The sequence below is a fragment of the Nomascus leucogenys genome, chromosome 2 (genome assembly GCF_006542625.1).
Source record: "Nomascus leucogenys isolate Asia chromosome 2, Asia_NLE_v1, whole genome shotgun sequence".
In the NCBI taxonomy this organism is placed as follows: Eukaryota; Metazoa; Chordata; class Mammalia; order Primates; family Hylobatidae; genus Nomascus; species Nomascus leucogenys.
In genome coordinates this window covers 44367213-44389281 of record NC_044382.1, presented here as the reverse complement: position 1 = coordinate 44389281, position 22069 = coordinate 44367213, and the positions used below count along the sequence as shown (strand labels likewise).

The 22069-nt window shown below is 40.0% G+C and overlaps 1 protein-coding gene across 8 annotated transcripts in view; it reads right to left on the bottom strand.

The window, feature by feature from the left end:
- The window catches only part of CDKL3 (cyclin dependent kinase like 3), an 83805-nt gene that overhangs the window by 19169 nt on the left and 42567 nt on the right, over positions 1-22069 (bottom strand). For 4 of the 8 annotated variants that reach the window (XM_012504773.1, XM_030829075.1, XM_003266383.4 and 1 more), the window contains 3 exons: positions 12122-12234; positions 9688-9827; positions 2435-2523 (listed from right to left, as the gene is read on the bottom strand). In XM_012504773.1, the coding sequence (XP_012360227.1) occupies positions 2435-2523; positions 9688-9827; positions 12122-12206 (314 nt within the window). In that variant the 5' untranslated portion in view covers positions 12207-12234. Of the gene's footprint in view, positions 1-2434; positions 2524-9687; positions 9828-12121; positions 12238-22069 lie in introns of those variants that run through there. The other 4 variants (XM_030829087.1, XM_030829095.1, XM_030829107.1 and 1 more) reach the window with 4 other exon arrangements.

Sequence of the window (22069 nt, the reverse complement as noted above, 5' to 3'; positions counted from 1 at the left end):
CCAGGCTGCAGTGCAGTGACCCACTCATGGCTCACTGCAACCTTGACCTCCTGGGCTCAAGCAATCCCCTACCTCAGCCTCCCTAGTAGCTGGGACTACAAGTATACACCAACACACCCAGATAATTTTTGTATTTTTTGTAGAGACAGGGTTTTGCCACGTTGCCCAGGCTGGTCTCAAACTCCTACGTTCAAGCAATCCGCCTGCTTCGGCCTTCCAAAGTGCTGGGATTACAGGCATGAGCTACCATGCCCGGCCAATAACTGCCACTTTTTGTCAATGGCACTTCATTTTTTTACTTTTTATTATTTTATTTATTTATTTATTTTTTATTATTTTTTTAGACGGAGTCTCGCTCTGTCGCCCAGGCTGGGGTGCAGTGGCACGATCTCCGCTTGCTGCAAGCTCTGCCTCCCATGTTCACACCATTCTCCTGCCTCAGCTTCCTGAGTAGCTGGGATTACAGGTGCCCGCCACCACATCTGGCTAATTTTGTTGTTGTATTTTTAGTAGAGACGGGGTTTCACCGCGTTAGTCAGGATGGTCTTGATCTCCTGACCTCATGATCTGCCCACCTCGGTCTCCCAAAGTGCTGGGATTACAGGCGTGAGCCACCGCGCCCAGCCTATTCTTTTATTTTTTGAGACGGAGTCTCGCTCTGTCACCCAGACTGGAGTGCAGTGGCGTGATCTCGGCTCACTGCAGCCTCAGCCTCCCGGGTTCAAATGACTCTTCTGTCCCAGCCTCCTGAGTAGCTGGGACTACAGGCACATGCCCACGCCCAACTAAGTTTTTGCATTTTTAGTAGAGATGGGGTTTCACCATGTTGGCCAGGCTGGTCTTGAACTCCTGACCTCAGTTGATCTGCCCACCTTGGCCTCCCAAAATGCTGGGATTACAGACATGAGCCACAGCACCCTGCCAATGGCACTTTAAATACATCATCTTATTTTTCGTTTTACAGTAACATTCCTGAAATGCTCGAAGTTCTAGTCACTCTCAAGGATTCTCTTTCCTTTTTTCTATTTAGTCTATCTCCGATAGCAGTTCCTGGACTTTTCCATATCTGACCTTAGCTCCATCACATTTTTAATGGATGTCCATCTTTCTAATGTCATGTCCAAAGACAAGCTGAATGGTTTTACAGTTAATGAGAAACTTTTCCTGTTTCTTTCAAAGCCCAAATAGAAAAGGTGCTTTTTTAGAAATATGGCTGATTCATGAATCTAAATTGTAATTTAGATAATCTGTAATGCAGATTATATGCTGGGCATGTCATAGGCAATGTGGGGCACAGAAGGGCCATAAGAAGCATGGCATCTGTCTTCAGGGAACTTCCAATTTCATGGGTAGGATACAGCAACAGGCACTGCAGCCGGGCGCAGTGGCTCACGCCTGTAATCCCAACACTTTGGGAGGGCAAGGCGGGTGGATCACCTGAGGTCAGGAGTTTGAGACCAGCCTGGCCAAAATGGCAAAACCCCCATCTCTACTAAAAATACAAAAATTAGCCGGGCGTGGTGGCATGTGCCTCTAATCCTAGCTACTCTGGAGGCTGAGGCAGGAGAATTGCTTGAACCTGGGAGATGGAGGTTTGTAGTGAGCCGAGATTGTGCCACTGCACTCCCAGCCTGGGCAACAGAGCGAGACTTCGTCTCAAAAAAAAAAGACAACAGGCACTACAACAGAGAATAAGTAGAAAAATAATCATTTGGGAATTGCATGCTAATGATGATAAATGAATGTCATCAGAAGAGGAAAAACCAGACTATTCTGAGTCAGACGTCCAAACAGGAATAAAGCTAAGAAGTATTGATTGCTTATTTAATGTTATCTCTGGTCTATGATGACAATGAAACTGTAGTATGCAAAGAGCAGAGCACACTGCCTAGGACATGGTAACTGTGTAATGAATGTTATCTGCAATTACTTTTTATTATTAGACTTTTTCTTTTTTTGAGATAGGGTCTCAACCTGTCACCCAGGCTGGAGTGCAGTGGTGCAATCTCAGCTCACTGCAACCTCCACCTCTGGGGTTTAAGCCCTCCTCCCATCTGAGCCTCCCGAGTAGCTGGGACTACAAGCGTGTGCCACCACACCTTGCTAATTTTTTTATTTTTTGTAGAGACGGGGGTCCCCCTATGTTGCCCAGGCTGGTCGCGAACTCCAGGGCTCAAGCAATCTGCCTGCCTCAGCTTCCCAAAGTGCTGGGATTACAGGTGTGAGCCACTGTGCCCATTCTATTATTAGGCTTTTCATTCATGACACTTGTTAAGTCTATCTTCCTAGTTAATACCTGATACAATAACTCAATAAATTTTTGTTAAACTGAATATTTGTTATGTAAAAGTAATCTGTACAGCAATTTTCCTGCTAGTAACATTTCCCAATACAAAATGCTTTTAAAAAACCCACATTCACTCAAAATGCTTACTTTTCAATAAATCCATCTCTAGTAAAATACTCATGATGCAAAAGATCACTAGATGATATCCTGTCAGCAGGATCAATTTGTAAACAAGCCTAGGAAAGGAAAAAGATTTTAATGATAAGTGAGCTCTCAACAGGGTCCATATGGTAAAAATTAAATTTATTTGACAAATTAAGGAGTAATTAATTATCCAGATCAAAAAGCATTCTTGAAAAGATGGAATTAGACCTCAGGAATTTCTGGTAGTAAGTTCTGTTTATTTCCCTAAGGAATTTGCAGTTGCAAAACCTTACAGGTTAAATGTCCCATGATTCTAGCCAAAACAGAGGTCAGTCTGTTTCTGCTGAAATTAGCAAAAATTAATTAGCTCATTTTGATCCTCTTTCCTGCCCCAAGAGGTGGAAAGTTCATGGATAATCATTTGCATTTTACAGATCTAGAAGCATGATTAGTAGTTTGCCAAACATGAGTTTTAACCCATGTTGTCTGACTCCTAATCCAGCACTCTTTCTATATCATACCATTTTGCAAATATTCAAGTCCCTAAATCTTTCAATAACCCATTATTAAATCAGCTCTTTTCTGTTTCCCTTTCTTGGTATAGAAACAAACAAAAAAATATGGAAGGTAGTTTTGAATGTTAAGTTGTACATAATAAATCTATATGTAGTTAAATAACAATAATTATAAATGGAACACATTTCTTTAATCAAAATATTGAAGACAGGTTTTGAATAAAAAGCATCTGCTTTATAATTTTCATTCCTCCTGTGAAAGGAGGTAAAACAATAATAGTTAACTTTTTTGTAGAGATGGGAGTCTTGTTATGTTGTAAGCCTGATGAACTCTTGAGTTCAAGTGATTCTCCTGCCTCAGTCTCCCAAAGTGCTGGAATTATGGAAGACAGCCACTGTGCTTGGCCTTTAAAATTTTTTTAGAGACAGGTTCTTACTCTGTCGCCCAGGCTGGAGTGCAGTGGTGCAATTATAGCTCACTGGAGCCTTGAACTCCTTGGCTCAAGATATCCTCCTTCCTTAGCCTCTTGAGTAGCTCAGACTGCAGACACATGCCACCAAGCCTGACCAGTAACTTTTATTGATGCTTACTACATACCAGACAATGCTCCAGCTTTTTCTTCCTTCCATCCCAACAACAATCCTACAAAGTAAGTATTACTATTATCCTCATTATGCAGATGAGGAGACTGAGGCCCAGAGAGATCAGGTAATTTGTCTAAGATCTCATAAGTAGAGGAGCCACAATTAAAATCCAGCAAATCCAAGATAATTGTATATAATATTATGTTTCTGTTTATTTCAAAATGCATATTTAAACTGATTCACAGAAAAAAATCTAGAGATCTGCTGTATATAATGTGCATATAGTTAAAAATGCCATACTGTACACTTAATAATTTTGTAAGAAGGTAGAGTCCATGTTATGTGGGGTTTTTTTTTTACCAAAATAAAAAACATTGATTCACAAAGAGAAATTATTTAAGTCTATTACCTACTTAATGATGTAGCAATACCTAGGTCTTTAAGACTGCAACTAGTTGGCCAGGCGTGGTGGTTCATGCCTGTAATCCCAGCACTTTGGGAGGCCACAGGGGATGGATCACCTGAGGTTGGGAGTTAGAGACCAGCCTGACCAACATGGAGAAACCCCGTCCCCACTAAAAAAAAAAATACAAAATTAGCCGGGCATGGTGGCACATGCCTGTAATCCCAGCTACTCGGGAGGCTAAGGCGGGAGAATCGCTTGAACCCGGGAGGCAGGAGGTTGTGGTGAGCCAAGATCGCGCCATTGCACTCCAGCCTGGGCAACAAGAGCAAAGCTCTATCTCAAAAACAAAACAAAACAAAACAAACAAACAAAAAAAACTGCAACTAGTTAAAAATATGTGCTCATTTTAGAATATAATGGTAATCTATCACTAAAACTTAATAAGAAAAATGCTAAAAGGTCTGACCAAATCATAGAGGCAGACAATTAGAGGCAGTCCTTCTGTGAATATAATTCAGTAAATTTAAATATATGCCCTACTTTGGAAAATGTAAAACATGACACTTTGGGAAACAGATTGGCAGTTTCTTTAAAAATTAAACATATGCCTACCTATGACCCAGCCATTCTGTTCTTAGATATTTCTGCAGGAGGAATGAAAATACACTGTGTGTTCCACACAAACACGAACATGAATGTTCTCATGGCAACTTTATTTGTAATAGCAAAAAATAGGAAATAACCCAAATGTCCATCAACAGGGAAAGGATTTTTTAAAATGTGGTATAGTCATATAATGAACTACTACTCTGCAAAAAAGGAACAAATTGCTGATACATACAAAAACGTGAATGAATCTCTAAACCATTACGCTGAGTGGAAGAAGCCAGACATGAAAGAGTGCCTACTGTATGATTCTATTTATATAAGATTCTAGAAAATTCAAACTAATCTATGGGAATAGAAAGCAAATCAGTGGTTATCTGGGGACAGAAATGGAAGAAAAGATGAATTGTAAAAGGATACAATGAAATTTTGGTGATGGAAATGTTAGGTGTCGTGTGTGTGTTTGTGTGTGTGTGTATTAGGTATCCTGATTGTGGTGGTGGTTTCATGTGTGTGTATGTGTATCAAAACTCTTCAAATTGTACATTTTAAGTATGTGTAGTTTACTGCCCATAAATTATACCCCAATAACATTGTTTAGAAAATTTATATCTAGGAAAAATATGTGCCCTACATCAGATATCAAAGTGTATTTTAAAGTTACCATAATAAATCAAAGTTGTACTACTTCTAGAATAAAGAGAAAAATCAGTGGAACAGAAACAAACCCACACATGTATAAGCATTTTGTCTATGATAAATGTAGCATTCCAAATCATTGGATGATACTAGTTGTTAAAAAAAAAAGCATGTTGCAAGTTTTGCAAACATATTGCAAAACTTACGACAAAAGATTAATGTGCTTTTTTTCACAAATCAATAAGATAAATATTTTAGTTGACAAATAGGTTAAGGATTCTTTTTTTCTTTTTTTATACAGGGTCTTGCTCTGTCACCCAGAGTAGAGTGCGGTGGTGCAAGCATAAATCACTGCAGTCTCAAATTCCTGGGTTCAAAGGATCCTCCTGCCTCAGCCTCCCAAATGGCTAGGACTACAAGTGGGTATCACGACACCCTATGCTTTTGTTTAGAGACAGGGTCTCACTATGTTGCCAAGGCTGGGTCTGGAACACCTGGCCTCAAGCCATCTTCATGCCTTGGCCTCCCGAAGTTTTGGGATTACATGCATAAGCCACCACGCCTGGCCTGATTCTTTAAAAAAAGAAATACAAATAGACAATGACTATTAGCATAATGTTTCTCTCTCCTATAATGATATAAATACAATTTTAAAAAAGATACTTCCCAGCTACTCAAGAGGCTGAGGCGGGAGGATTGGTTGAGCTCAGGAGTTCAAGACTAGCCTGGGCAACATAGCAAGACCTCATCTCAAATAACAATATCCAGTGCTAGAGCGAGAGTGAGGATATAAATAAGAAAAATATTTCTGTGAAAAAAACAGCAAAATATCAAAAATTCTAAAAAGTATAAATCCTTTGGCTTACTAAATTCACTTCTAATATATATATTTTTTAAGACAGGGTCTCACTCTGTTGCCCAGGCTGGAGTACAGTGGCACAATAACAACTCACTGCAGCCTCAACCTCCCAGGCTCAAGTGATCCTGCCACCTCAGCCTCCAAAGTAGCAGGGACTATAGGCACATGCCACTGTGCCTGGCTAGTTTTTTATTTTTTGTAAAGACAGGGTCTCCCTATATTTCCCAAGTGGGTCTTGAATTCCTGGGCTCAAGTGATCCTCCCACCTCAGCCTTCCAAAGTGCTAAGATTATAGGCACGAGCCCCTGCCCCCAGACCACTTCTAGTAATTTCTCCTAAAAAAAAATAAAACAAATGCATATAGACAAATACTAAAGAATTTTCGGCTGGATGCAGTGGCTCACGCGTGTAATCCCAGTGCTTTGGGAGGCCAAGGCAGGTGGATCACAAGGCCAGGAGTTCAAGATCAGCCTGGCCAAGATGGTGAAACCCCGTCTCTACTAAAAATACAAAAATTAGCCAGGCATGGCGGCATGCGCCTGTAATCTGAGCTACTTGGGAGGCTGAGACAGAGAATTGCTTGAACCCTGGAAGCGGAGGTTGCAGTGAGCCGAGATCGTGCCACTGCACTGCAGCCTGGGTGACAGAGCGAGACTCCATCTCAAAAAAAAAAAAAAATTTCATTGTCACATCTTTACCAATAGTGGGGGGAAAATTGAAAATAATTCAAATGTCCAAAAATGCAAAATCAGTTAAATAAACTAATTGTATAGTCATACAACGAAATACTATGCAATCACTGAAAACTATCATGTAGTTCCATATTTATCAACATTATAGTATCTTTAAATATACTGGTAAGTAAAAATTAACAGGTTACATAGCAATATGTAAAGTAAGACAACTTTTTAAAAGCATAAATTTCTATGCATCTATTTGGTTGGGAAAACTTTAGAAGTTTGTAAACCAAATTGATAATAGTAATTTTTTTTCTGGATCATGTGAATTGGGAAAATCTGAACCTCTCCTTTTTGTTTAACGTGTATTTTATATTTTTTCTATAATTATTATGTATTTCTTGTATTAGGTAGGTGCAAAAGTAATTGTGGTTCTTGCCATTACTTTCAAAATAAAAATAAATTTTGTACTACATATGTTGGTGTATGTATTATCTAGTTTAAATAAAATTTATGCTTTTATTTTTATTTATTTTTGAGATAGAGTTTCGCTCTGTCACCCAGGCTGGAGTGCAGTGGTGTGATCTCAGCTCATTGCAACCTCCGCCTCCCGGACTCAAGCGATTCTCCTGTCTCAGCCTCCCAAGTAGCTGGGACTACAGGTGCATGCCACCACGCCTGGCTAATTTTTGTATTTTTAGTAGAGACAGGGTTTCATCATGTTGGTCTGGCTCATCTTGAACTCCTGACCTCAGGTGATCCACCCGCCTCAGCCTCCCAAAGTGCTGGGATTATAGGCACGAGCCACTGCACCCAGCCATTTTAAATAAAATTTAAATTTTGACCAGGCACAGTTGCTTATGCCTGTGATCCCAATACTTTCAGAGGCCAAGGAGGAAGGATCACTAGAGGACAGGAGTTCGAGGTTGCAGTGAGCAACGATCACACCATTGCACTCCAGCCTGGGCAACAGAATGAGACTGTAAAAAATAATTAACTAATTTTTTAAAAACAGAAACTGGCACTGTGGCACATGTGTGTAATCCCAACACTTTGGGAGGCTGAGGCAAGTCAATATTTTGTGCCCAGGAGTTTGAGACCAGCCTGAGCAACATGGAGAAACTCCATCTCTACAAAAAATACAAAACTTATCTGGGCGTGTTGGCATGTACATGTAGTCCAGGCTACTTGGGAGGCTGAGTTGGGAGGATCAGTTGAGCTCAGGAAGTCAGAACTGCAGTGAGCCGAGGTGACACCACTGCATTCTGACCTGGGCAAAAGAGTGAGATCCCGTTTAAAAAAACAAAACAAAACAAAAACAAATAAAGGCCAGGCACAGTGGGTCACACCTGTAATCCCAGCACTTTGGGAGGCCGAGGTGGGAGGATCACCTGAGGTCAGGAGTTTGAGACCAGCCTGACCAACATGGAGAAACCTTGTCTCTACTAAAAATACAAAATTAGCTGGGCGTGGTGGCACATGCATGTAATCCCAGCTACTCGGGAGGCTGAGGCAGGAGAATCGCTTGAATCCGGGAAGTGGAGGATGTGGTGAGCTGAGATCGCGCCATTGCACTCCAGCCTGGGCAACAAGAGCAAAACTCTGTCTCAAAAAAAAAAAAAAACAAAAACAAAAGCAAAAATAATAAATAATAAATAAAAATTTAAATTTTAAAATAATAAAAAGGAGCTATATAATGTTTTTATTTTCTCCAGTTCAAGACGGATTTTGGCCTTGGTGTATTTTCAAACATTAAAACTACAGCTGCTGAGGTCCTGTAGGTATTTTCGTACAAAAAATAGGTCCCTAACTGGGCTAAACTAAATGTTAAAAGGTACTGATAAACATAGTAAGTCCTTAGAATTTCTCCAGTTTTGTTTTGTTTTGTTTTGTTTTTTGAGACAGAGTCTCTCTCTGCCACCCATGCTGGAGTACAATGGCCCGATTTTGGCTCACTGCAACCTCGGCCTCCCAGGTTCAAGTAATTCTCCTGCCTCAGCCCCCTGGGTAGCTGGGACTACCGGCACGTGCCACTATGCCCGGCTAATTTTTTTTATTTTTAGTAGAGTCAGGGTTTCACCATGTTAGCCAGGATGGTCTTTTTTTTTTTTTTGGAGACAGAGTTTCGCTCTTGTTGCCCAGGCTGGAGTGCAATGGCGTGATCTTGGCTCACTGCAACCTCCGCCTCCCAGGTTCAAGCAATTCTCCTACCTCAGCCTCCTGAGTAGCTGGGATTACAGGCATGTACCACCACGCCCGGCTAATTTTGTATTTTTAGTAGAGACGGGGTTTCTCCATGTTGAGGCTGGTCTCGAACTCCTGACGTCAGGTGATCCGCCCACCTCGGCCTCCCAAAGTGCTGGGATTACACACATGAGCCACCGTGCCTGGCCCATTTCTCCAGTTTATACCTAATTATCATTAAAATAGAGATAAATTAAATATAATGAACATAATTATCTTAGGGGGCATTCAGCTCTGACAGTCTATGAATTTTAATTTCTCTGTACTAAAGACATAACTTTCTACAGGTTACATTACTTTAGGAATCCTTTTGGAATTTCATTTAAGTAATAATTAAAAACTGTATTATAATTTATGCAAATTTCTCAAATATGAATTCTTAATTTCTCAACATACATGAACGGCCTGGGCACGGTGACTCACGCCTGTAATCCCAGCACTCTGGGAGGCCGAGGTGGGTGGATCACCTAAGCTCAGGAGTTCAAGACCAGCCGGGCCAACCATAGCCAACATGGTGAAACCCCTTCTCTACTAAAAATACAAAAATTAGCTGGGTATGGTGGTAGGCACCTGTAATCCCAACTACTCGGGAGGCTGAGGCAGGAGAATCTCTTGACCTGGGAAGCAGAGGTTGCAGTGAGCCGAGATCACTCCACTGCACTCCAGCCTGGGCAACAGAGCAAGACTCTGTCTTCGGGGGGAGGAAAAAAAAAAAAAGAACATACATGAACTATATCTGCCAACAATCCATTAAGCTTTGGATATTTTTTTCTTGCATTTTTGGGGTGTTGAACTTGAGGAAGAACTACCCCAGCGAAAATGGGGCTCTTGGAAAAGATATTCTGCAAGTGAGGTGACAAATTGCCTGAAAAGAGAAAAAAAAATGTATATTTGAAAAACAGAGAAATTAGTCTATAATCAAAATAATCAAATTGCTATGTGATCTACATTAGATTACTAAAAGCTGATACAAGGAAGAATGTCAGTTATGTCTTTTAATTTTTTGAAGTTGAATAAAAACTATCTGAATATGTCATAAAAAATTGAGGTTTCGTCAGTTATCTGCTGAGAGCCCACAGGCAACGGAAGATGTAAAACCACCAGGTTTATTTGCTTTTCCCAAACTATAAGACATAATATGTAATGCTATCAGAAAATGCACATTCCAACTTTTATGCATTTCCATATCCAAATGATTTTACTATTAAGTGTTCATCAGCAAAATACATTGGAACCTTACTCAAAACAGCTAAAATATTAAAGGTATGTAGAAATCAAAATATTGCAAAAAAAGAAACAAGGCTAGAGAGTGTAGCAGAATGGAAAGAACTATAAATATGAGTGGAGGGAACTAAGTTCTAGCAGTTTTGCTGTAACTAGTTCGGTGACCTTGGGTAAATCTCTTCCTTTCTTGGGCTTGGTTTTCTCATCTGTGAAATGATAAGATTAAACCCCACCATCTAAGGTTCCTTCTGATATTAATCTCTTAACCAGAACTTCTTAAAAGACACAAAAAAGTGAGGTGTCTTAAGGCTCTAAACTATTTCTTAAATCAGTAATTATCCAGATTTCACTGTTTTTAGAATTGTTCATAGTATCTTCCTCATAATCCTGTAATTACAAATTTATGCATATCTTCCCCACCACACAAAGAGCTTCCCAAGCTCCTCATTCAGGAATAATAAAAAACAAATCTTGGCCAGCCACGGTGGCTCACGCCTGTAATCCCAGCACTTTGGGAGGCCGAGGCGGGCAACATGGCAAAACCGCGGCTGCACTAAAAATGCAAAAATTAGCCGGGCATGATGTCACGTGCCTGTAGTCCCAGCTACTCAGGAGGCTGAGGTGGGAGAATCACCTGAGCCCAGGAAGTCAAGGCTACAGTGAGCCATGATTGCACCACTGCACTCCAGCCCAGGTGACAAAGTGAGACCCTGTCTCAAAAAAATTAAAATTTAGCCGGTCATGGTGGCTCATGCCTGTATTCCCAACACTTTCTGAGGCCCAGGCAGGTGGATCACGAGGTCAGGGAATCGAGACCATCCTGGCTAACACAGTGAAACCCCGTCTCTGCTAAAAATACAAAAAAAAAAAAAGCCAGGCGTGGTGGCAGGCACCTGTAGTCCCAGCTACTCGGGAGGCTGAGGCAGGAGAATGGCGTGAACCTGGGAGGCAGAGCTTGCAGCAAGCTGAGATTGCGCCCCTGCACTCCAGCCTGGGTGATACAGCGAGACTCCCTCTCAAAAAAAAAAAAAAAATTAAATTTAAAATTTAAAAAAACCCACAAATCTTGAAATAGCACATTCAAGGCTAACCATCATAATGTTTTGGTGGCCAAAGCAGATCATCAAATAATTAAACTCTCATCAAATATATTCTTCCTTTTTTTTTTTTTTTGAGGCAAAGTCATTCTGTTGCCCAGGCTGGAGTGCAGTGGTGTGATCTTGGCTCACTGCAACCTCTGCCTCCTGGGTTCAAGCGATTCTCATGCCTCAGCCTCCTGAGTAACTGGGATTACAGGCACTCGCCACCACACCTGGCTAATTTTTTTTGTATTTTTAGTAGAGATGGGGTTTCACTATGTTGGTCAGGTTGGTCTCCAACTCCTGATCTCAGGTGCTCCGCCTGCCTTGACCTCCCAAAGTGCAGGGATTACAGGCGTGAGCCACCATGCCTAGCCTTCATCAAATATGTTCTTGAATAAGTTATTTAGCTATCTGGCTGTCTATTACTGTTTTCTTTAAAAAGAAGGGTGGTTTCTGAGTAAATAATTACTTTTCTATTTCCAAGTGCTTTAAAAAAGCATCTGACTCAACTCTAGTATTTAAAGTCCTTATATAGAGGTACAGATATTTGTAGAAGCCTAATTTAAAAACAACTTTTAGACAAATTAAAGTACATTCCTATTGTACTATTTTTCTTAGCATCAACCATCAACATATGGCTTAGCTATTTGCATCCTAGCAAAGAAAATATTATTTGCAAAAGCAGAGAATCTTCTGCCTTCTTTATCAGCCCAAGGAACCCATCTGCTGCCATCTATCAAAACAATATGCTTCCCTGTACTTACACAGAAAAGCTAAATTTGAAAATCAAGCAGAATTGATCTGGCAATATTTATTTTATACATGTAACTCATGCTATTTCAGTAATACCTACCCACTTTCAAAACAATTTTATGGAGTAAATCCAAATCAGAACTACTAGGAAGATAGGGATTTCCAGTGGCCATCTCAATGATCATACAGCCCAAAGCCCAGATATCCACAGGTCTGAAACAGATCAGGGAAAAAAAATCACTTTTTCATGTAGAAATTTATAAATATATTCTTAAAAATATGTTTAAAGAAGGCCAAGGCCAAAGAAACAAGTGGTATCATTTGTAAGTTTTGTTTTGTTTTTTTTTTTCGAGACAGAGTCTTGCTCTGTCACCCAGGCTGGAGTGCAGTGCTGCAATCTCAGCTCACTGCAACATCCGTCTCCCGGGTTCAAGCAATTCCCCTGCCTCAGCCTCCCAAGTAGCTGGGATTAGAGGCGTGTGCCACCATATCTGGCTAATTTTTGTATTTTTAGTAGAGATGGGGTTTCACCATGTTGGCCAGGCTGATCTCAAACTCCTGACCTTGTGATCTACCCGCCTCAGCCTCCCAAAGTGCTGGGATTACAGGTGTGAGCCACCGCGCCTGGCCCATTTGTAAGTTTTTATTGTAGATCATATACCAACTTTATAAGAATTGGTAATTGCTATATTGATGAGGCTATAGGAAAGGAATAGTCCCAAGTACTCTTCTGGGAGTGTAAACTTATATGACTTCTTTGGAGGAAAAATTGGCAAAAGCCACCAAAATTTAAATTGTGTATATTTTTGATAGTACAATTTTATTCCTAGGAATTTATCCTAAGATATACTCACATGTGTGCACAAATATAAATTATATGAGAATTTCACTGCAGCACTGTTCGTAGAAGAAAAAGATTGGAAACAACCTAGACATCCACCTATAAGGGAACGGCTAAGAACATTTTTGTACAACCCCACAATAAAATATTATTCCTCTGTTAAAAATGATGAGGTCTGGCCGGGCATGGTGGCTCACGCCTGTAATCCCAGCACTTTGGGAGGCCGAGGCAGGCAGATCACAAGATCAGGAGTTCAAGACCAGCCTGACCAACATGGAGAAACCCCATCTCTACTAAAAATACAAAATTAGCCGGGCGTGGTGGCACATGCCTGTAATCCCAGCTACTCGGGAGGCTGAGGCAGGAAAATCACTTGAACCCAGGAGGTGGACGTTGTGGTGAGCCGAGATCATGCCATTGCACTCTAGCCTGGGCAACAAGAACAAAACTCTGTCTCAAAAAAAAAAAAAAAAAAAAAATTGATGAGGTAGGTCTATCTATATGTGCTGAAATGGAATGATCTCCAAGATACATTGTCGAGTGAAAAAAGCAACATTCATGAAAGAAATCAAAGATCTAAATAAATGGAGAGACATTCCATGTTCATTGATAGGAAGACTCAATATTGTCAAGATGTCAGTTCTTCCAAGCTTTATGTAGAGTCAATACAATCCCAATCAAAATCCCAGTAAATTAAAAATCGATAATTATGTGAGGTAACACACATATGTAAATTAGCCAAATTTAGTCATTTTACAAGGTATATATATCTCAAAACATCATGCTGCACACAATAAATACATACAATTTAATCTGTAAATTTTTAAAAATCCTAGGAAACTGTTTTGTAGATATTGACAGTTGATTGCAAAGTTTATATGGAGAGGCAATAGACCCAGAATAGCCAACACAATTTGAAAAAGAACAAAGACTGACACTACTTGACTTCAAGATGTTTTATACAATAAGCAAGATAGTATGGTATTGGTGAAAGAATAGATAAATAGATCAAGGGAACAGAATAAAGAACCCAGAAATAGACTTGCACAAATATGCTCAACTGATTTTTGACAAAGGAACAGAGGCAATTGAATAATAATAATAAAAAAAAGACGGTCTTTTCAACAAATAGTGCTGGAACATACGAAAAACTGAATCTAGACACAGACCTTATCCCTTTCACAAAAATTAACTCAAGATGGATGATAGACCTAAATATAAAATGCAAAACTGTAAAACCTCTAGACAATCACATAGGAAAAAATCTAGATGGCCTTAGGTTTGGTAATGAATTTTTAGATGCAACACCAAAAGTATAATTCACAAAAGAAAAAATTGATAGGTAGAACTTCACTAAAACTAAAAATTTCTGCTCCATGAGATACTGTTAAGCAAATGAAAAGACAAGCCACAAACTGGGAGAAAATATTTGCAAAATAATAAAGAACTTGTATCCAAAATACATAAAACTCTTAAAATTCAACAATAGGAAAATAACCCAATTAAAAAATGGGCAAAATATATGGATACACATTTCACCAAAGAAAATATACAGATGGCAAATAGGCATATTAACAGATGCCCAATATCATATGTCATCAGATAATTGCAAATTAAAACAACAATGAGATACCACTACACACCTATTAGAATGCCTAAAATCCAAAATATTGACAACATCAAATGCAGGTGAGGATGGCAAACAACAGGTACTCTCATTCACTGCTGGTAGAAACACAAAATTATACAGTCACTTTGGAGGACAATTTGACAGCTTCTTACAAAGCTAAACATAGTCTTACCATACGACCCAGCAATTGCTCTCCTTGGGATTTACCCAAGTGAATAGGACACTTCTGTCCACACAAAAACCTGGACACGAACGCTTATAACAGCTTGCTTCATAATTGCCAACACATGGAAGCAATAAAGATGTCCTTCAACAGGTGAGTGGATAAACAAACTGGTACATACATACAATGAAATATTATTTAGCAATAAAAGAGAAGTGAGCTGTCAAGACACCCCAAAAAAAGGAGGAACCTTAAATATATATTGCTAGGTCAAAGAAGCCAGTCTGAAAAGGCTACATACTATGTGATTCCAACTATATGATATTCTGGAAAAGCCTAAAGTATAGTAACAGTAAAAAGACCAATGACTGCCAGGAGTTCCGGGAGAGGGACGGAAGAATAAAAATGAAACACAGAAGATTTTTAGGACCATAAAATTATTCTGTATGATACTATAATGATGGATGCATGACATTATACATTTATCAAAACCCAGGAAATATAACACAGAGTAAACTCTAAACTATGGAATTTAGTTAATAATGTATCAATATTGGTACATCAATTGTAACAAATGTACCACACTAATACAAGATGTTAGTAATAGAGAAATGTGTGGAGTAGGGTGGAAGGGACATAAGGAAACTACACTTTCTGTTCAATTCTTCTGGAGCCTAAAACTGGTCTAAAAATTAAAGTCTCTGAATATAAACAAATAAAAAGTGGCAGGGCTTGGTGGCTCATGCCTGTAGTCCCAGCTACTTTGGAGGCTGAGACAGGAGGATCACTTGAGCCTGGGAAATCAAGGCTGCAGTGAGCCATGAGTATACCACTGTACTCATCTACACCTGTGAGACAGAGTGAGACACTGTCTCCTAAGTAAATAAGGAAGAGTGGGGAGGGAAACCAAGATTCTATACTATGTATATAGTATGCTCCTATTTCTGTTCAAAAGGAAGGAGATGGAGAAGTATGTGTATGTATGTGTGTATATTGCTAGATAATGACCTAAGAAATAAAGAAGTTAATTATAGTACATACAGTTTTTCAGATCTACATTATAACCATTGATGATATAATAGTAACTTATAAGCTTGCTTATTTCACAAGTTTTAAGAATTTAATGAATATTAGTAAGTTTTAGTGAGAATAAATAAAATTAAGACCAAGTTTTGGATCTTTTGGTGAATACCCATATGTGTATGTTCAGCTTTAATTGTTATTTAATAACGGTTTTCCAGAGATATTGTACAAGTTTACATTTCCCCATCATTGTTATGTGAGTTCTAACTGCTCCACTTACATTGGTATTTACTGTCTTTTTTTCAATTTAACCATTCTGGTGGTTATATAGTGGTACTACCTTGTGATATAAGTTTGCATCTTTCTGATGACTAATAAAGGTGTGACCTTTCACATTTAAAAAAAAACTCTCAAGCTTTAAGTTAATTGTTATTATTATTATTTATTATTATTATCATTTTTGAGATGGAGTCTCGCTCTGTTGCCCAGGCTGCAGTGCAGTGGCACAATCTCGGCTCACTGCAAACTCCGCCTCCTGGGTTCATGCCATTCTCCTGCCTCAGCCTCCCGAGTAGCTGGGACTACAGGCGCCCGCCACCACGCCCGGCTTTTTTTTCGTATTTTTAGCAGAGACGGGGTTTCACTGTGTTAGCCAGGATGGTCTTGATCTCCTGACCTCATGATCCGCCCACCTCGGCCTCCCAAAGTGCTGGGATTACAGGTGTGAGCCACCGCGCCCAGCCAAAGGTAATTATTTTTAAGTACTCTCTCCACAGAATGCAATTTCTATGCACCTCCTCCACTACCAAAAGAGACACTAAAAACATTCCTACACAAAGCAGTTCACTTTTCCTCAGCTTGACCTGAAATTTCACGGTACAATTTAGTAAGGCAAGCCATTATCTGCAGAAATTTAAAGCATTATCTAGGCAGGCCTTTCAAAGAGCAATAGAAGACAGACCATGTCTAGTTAATTATCATTGCAGCAGTAATCTTAAAGGGATCCCCTATTTTCTGAAATACGAGCAAGTCCTAGTTAGCTATACAGAAAACCTCTCCTCTTCAACCACAACATTTTGCAGAAAAAGAGCTGTCCAATAGAAAAAACGAAAACAAAATTAACCTACTAAGGAAAGTAAAAGTATTAGACTCAAGCCTTGATCAGGAAAAGTAGATCCAAAAAAGCTTAGGTCTAACATGTAGGGGTAAGGGAGGATTAAAAAAAACAAACAGAGGTATGAACTTCTAGCATGACAGAGTGAAGAGATGAGCTGACCTACTCTCTTATTAGTTTATCACTGAAACTAGTAAATTTTTTTTTTTTTTAAGATGGAGTTTCACTCTTGTTGCCCAGGCTGGAGTGCAATGGCGCAGTCTCAGCTCACTGCAACCTCCGCCTCCTGGGTTCAAGCGATTCTCCTACCTCAGAATTATTTTTTTAAACACAAATACTTAAAGCGTGTGTGTGTGTGTGTGTGTGTGTGTGTGTATATATATACACACACATACACATAGTCCTTATAGTCCTGAGGCTAAGCATAAAATGAAGATTTATTTATCCTCTAAAAACTATGCAATTCAGTATAAGAAAGATAAGTCTGTGGTACTTGAACCAAGACAACTTTTTCCTTCCCCACTCTCTGCCTGGTGAGGCAAAGACTCTACTCTAGGGCTCCCTCTTCCTCCAACTCCCAGTTGAAGAGCTTTCTTCCCAGGAGGAGTGGAACTTCACCATTTCTCATGATTCTCCCAGCTGCCTGTTGCTGAGGCTAAGTTCTGGGTGATTAGTGTCAAGAGGAGGGAGACACTCTTCCAACCAGCCCCTGTTCATGGAACAATGGTTCTACCTTGAATGCAGTGCAGAGAATACTGGGGCCCAAATTGCACTTGCCTCACCCATAAGGCAGAGGTTTCATGCCAGGAGAAGCAAGCTGAGGGGACCTCAGGTTGCTGCTCTCCATATCTCACTAAGTAGTCAGCTCTTAAGAGCAACAGTATAACTTAGAGAGAAAATTGCCATGAACTCAACCCAGATCCAGAAACTGGGCTCAAGAGATTTTGCCTGGGGGAAGAAGCAAGCCATAAATTAGATGGCTCCTAATCCCTTTCAAAGGAATTGACATCATTTGCAACAGAGTGCAGAGAAGTTCCAGCCTAAAGGTATTCTCAACCACAGTACAGAATGTGGTGAAAGACAACTGAGTGGAGATTGATCAATTTAATGAACCTGCAGTCTAGAGTATAGGCCAGCTAGCTTGTGGGAAAGAACCATGGAATAACACAGTTAGGAGATGCTTTCCTGGGGCCAGGACAAATATTAAATATTGAGCACAGAAACTACTCCTTCAAAGGAGCCACAATTTGATTGGAACAGTTTGCAGAGCTATTTAAGCCCCAAGGCAATGTTGAAAATAATAGAGCAAAAAGCTATCAATGAGTGGAGTTTAACAGCTAGGAGTAGCCAGGGAAAGAAAGGAAGATAACTCTATCGATACTACTGTCATCTCAGAGTGACTGTGGGCCTACCCAAAGCTGTGCCTCCCTGAGGAGCAACTAAAGAGGTTTAATATTGTGTGTGTGGGTGGCGGGGTTGGGGGTATTGGCTCCATGAAAATAATTTAGCCAGTTGCCATGATACAAACAAGCAAATAACAGTAACAAGTCCCAGAAGGAGGGGTCCCATACCCAGAGTTCTCACAATATGTTATCTAAAATGTTCAAGTTCCAAAAAAAATTACACAGCATGCAAAGAAATCTATGAGAGATGACCCACACATCAGAAAAACCGCAGGCAACCCAAACCACCTATAAGAGTAACTACATGTTGGATTTGGCAGAAAAATATTTCAAAATAACAATTATGAATATATTCACAGAACTAGAAGAAAGCATGATTAAAGAAGTAAAGAAAGGTATAATGACAGTGTCACATCAAATATTAATAGAGAATATCAATCAAGAGATATAAATTATATGTATGTATGTATAAAGAAGAACCAAGTGGAAACTCTGGAGTTGAAAAGTACAATAACTGAAATTTAAAAATTCACAAGAGGAAATCAACAGTAGATTTAAACAGGCAGAAAAAATAATTCATGAACTTGAAGACAAGATCAATAGAAATTATGTAAGCCGAAGGATAGAAGGTAAAACGAATGAAAAAAATAACAGAGCCTCAGAGAAATGTGAAACACCAAAATATGTATACTGGGAATATAAAAATGAGTGGGGAGAATAGAAAAATATTTTATAAAATAATGGAGGAAAACTGCCCACATTTATTGCAAAACAATAATCCACAAATATGGGAAGCTCAACAAACTCCAAGAACAATAAGCACAAAGAGATCCACAAACTAACACATCATACAAAACGAAAATCTTGAAAGCAGCATGAGAAAAACAAATCATCACTTACAAGAGAACTTTGGTAAGATTAACAACAGACTTCTTAATAGAAACAATGAAGACCAGCAGATAGTGGTACAACAATTAAAAGTGCTCAAAAAAGACCTCTCAACAAAAACGCCTATATCTAGCAAAGATATCCTTCAAAAATGAAGGTGAAAGCAAGACTTTCCAAAATAAACAAAAACTGAGAGAATATGCTGCTAACCAATCCACCTCACAAGAAATACTGAAGGAAGTTCTTAAGACTGAAAGCAAGTGACCCCAGACAGTAATTCAAATCCACAGGAAGGGCAGGTACAGTTCCTCATACCTGTAATCCCAGCACATTTGAGGGCTGAGGTGGGAAGATTGCTTGAGACCAGGAGTTCGAGACCAGCCTAGGCAATATAGTGAGACTTTGTCTACAAAAAAATAAATTAGCTGGGTGTGGTGGCACATGCCTGTAGTCCCAACTATTTGGGAGGCTGAAGCAGGAGGATTGATTGAGTCCAGAAGGTTGAGGCTGCAGTGAGTCACGATCACTCCACTGCACTCCAGCCTGGGTGACAGAGTGAGATCCTGTCTCAAAAAAATGAAAAATTCACATGAAAAAACAAACAGCACTGGTAAAGGTAATTATGTAATTACAAAAGGCAATACAAATGCATAATTTTCTCTTCTGTTAATTAATTTTTATTTTTTTTTTATTTTCTTTTTGAGATGGAGTCAAGCTCTGTCACCTAGGCTGGAGTGCAGTGGCGCAATCTCAGCTCACTGAAAGCTCCGCCTCCTGGGTTCACGCCATTCTCCTGCCTCAGCCTCCAGAGTAGCTGGGATTATAGGCGTCCGCCACTACGCCCGGCTAATTTTTTGTATTTTTAGTAGAGACAGGGTTTCACCATGTTAGCCAGGATGGTCTTGATCTCCTGACCTCGTGATCTGCCCACCTCGGCCTCCCAAAGTGCTGGGATTACAGGCGTCAGCCACCATGCTGTTAATTAATTTTAAAAAGCAATTATATGAGGGGACTTCAAAAAGTTCATGATAATGGAATTAAAAGATAAAAATTAAAATATAAGCTTTATTCTCATTAGCTGGGCATGGTGGCACACACCTGTAATCCCAGCTATTTGGGAGGCTGAGGCAGGAGAATCACTTGAGTCTGGAAGGTGGAGATTGCAGTGAGGTGAGATCGTGCCACTGCACTCCAGTCTGAGCAACAGAGTGAGACCCTGTCTCAAAAAAAAAAATTAATAATAATAATAATGATACTCTTAAGAAAAAATAAAAACATAAATTTTATTCTCAGTGTGAGATCCATAAGGTTCAAGATACTTTTGTAAGCAGTGATACGAGCCATTTACTATGTCCCTGAAGAACTGAGTGTCTTGGGAATTTAACCACGTCAATGTAGTCCTTTTTACATTATTAACTGAAGAAAAATGGGGTGCCCTTTATAGATTTTTTAAGATTAGGAAAAAAAAAGAATGAGGAGGAACTAAATCAGGACTTTAAGGCAGATGCCTAATAATTTCCCACCAAAATGTTTGTAAAATTGCCCTTGTTTGATGAGAGGAATGAGCTGGAGCATGGTCATGGTGGAGAAGGACAGTCTGGTGAAGCTTTCCCAGACGTTTATTTTGCTAAATCTTTGGCTCACTTTCGGCCAGGTGCAGTGGCTCATGCCTGTAATCTCAACACTTTGGTAGACAAAGGCAGGCAGAGTGCTTGAGCTCAGGAGTTCGAGACCAGCCTGGACAACGTGGTGAAACCCCATCTCTACAAAAAATACAAAATGTAGCTGGGCATGGTGACACATACCTGTAGTCCCAGCTACTCGGGAGGCTGAGGTGGGAGGATTGCTTGAGCCCAGGAAACAGAGGTTGCAGTGAGCCAAGTTCCCACAACTGCACTCCAGTCTGGGTGACAGAGCCAGACCCTGTCTGAAAGAAAAAAAAAAAAAAGCTTTGGCTAACTTTCTCGAAACACTCTCACAAGAAGCAGATACTATCATTCTCTGGCCATCCAGAAAGTCAACAAGCAAAATGCCTTGAGCATCCCAAAAAAATGTTGCCATGACCTTTGGTCTTGCCCGGTCTCTTTTGCTTTGACCAGCCCACTTTTACCTCTTGGTAGCCAGTGCTTTGTCTTCAGGATAATATTAGTAAAGCCAGGTTTCATCATCTGTCACAATTTTTCAAAGAAATGCTTCAGGATCTTGATGCCACCTGTTTAAAATTTCCATTGAAAGTTCTGCTCTCAGGCCGGGCGCGGTGGCTCACGCTTGTAATCCCAGCACTTTGGGAGGCCGAGGCGGGCGGATCATGAGGTCAGGAGATCGAGACCACGGTGAAACCCCGTCTCTACTAAAAATACAAAAAATTAGCCAGGGGTGGTGGCGGGCGCCTGTAGTCCCAGCTACTCGGAGAGGCTGAGGCAGGAGAATGGCGTGAACCCGGGAGGCGGAGCTTGTAGTGAGCTGAGATCACGCCACTGCACTCCAGCCTGGGTGACAGAGCAAGACTCCGTCTCAAAAAAAAAAAAAGAAGAAAGTTCTGTTCTCATCTGCAGCTGATCTGGGTGCAACAGTTTTGGCACCCATCAAGTGGAAAGTTTTCTCAATTTTAATTTTGCAGTCAGAATTGTGTAAGCTGAACCAACTGAGATGTCTATACTGTTGGCTACTGTTTCTACTATTAATCATCCTTCAGTTAGGGCAATCATCCCCTTCAATTAGGGCATGAACAAGATAAATGTTTTCCTCACAAATTGATGTGAATGGTCTGCTGCTGCAGGCTTCATTTTTAACATCATTTCCTCCTTTCTTTTTTCAATTTTATTTATTTTTTTAATTACTATACTTTAAGTTCTAGGGTACATGTGCACAACGTGCAGGTTTGTTACATAGGTATACGTGTGCCATGTTGGTTTGCTGTACCCATCAACTCGTCATTTGCATTAGGTATTTCTCCTAATGCTATCCCTCCCCTGGACCCCCACCC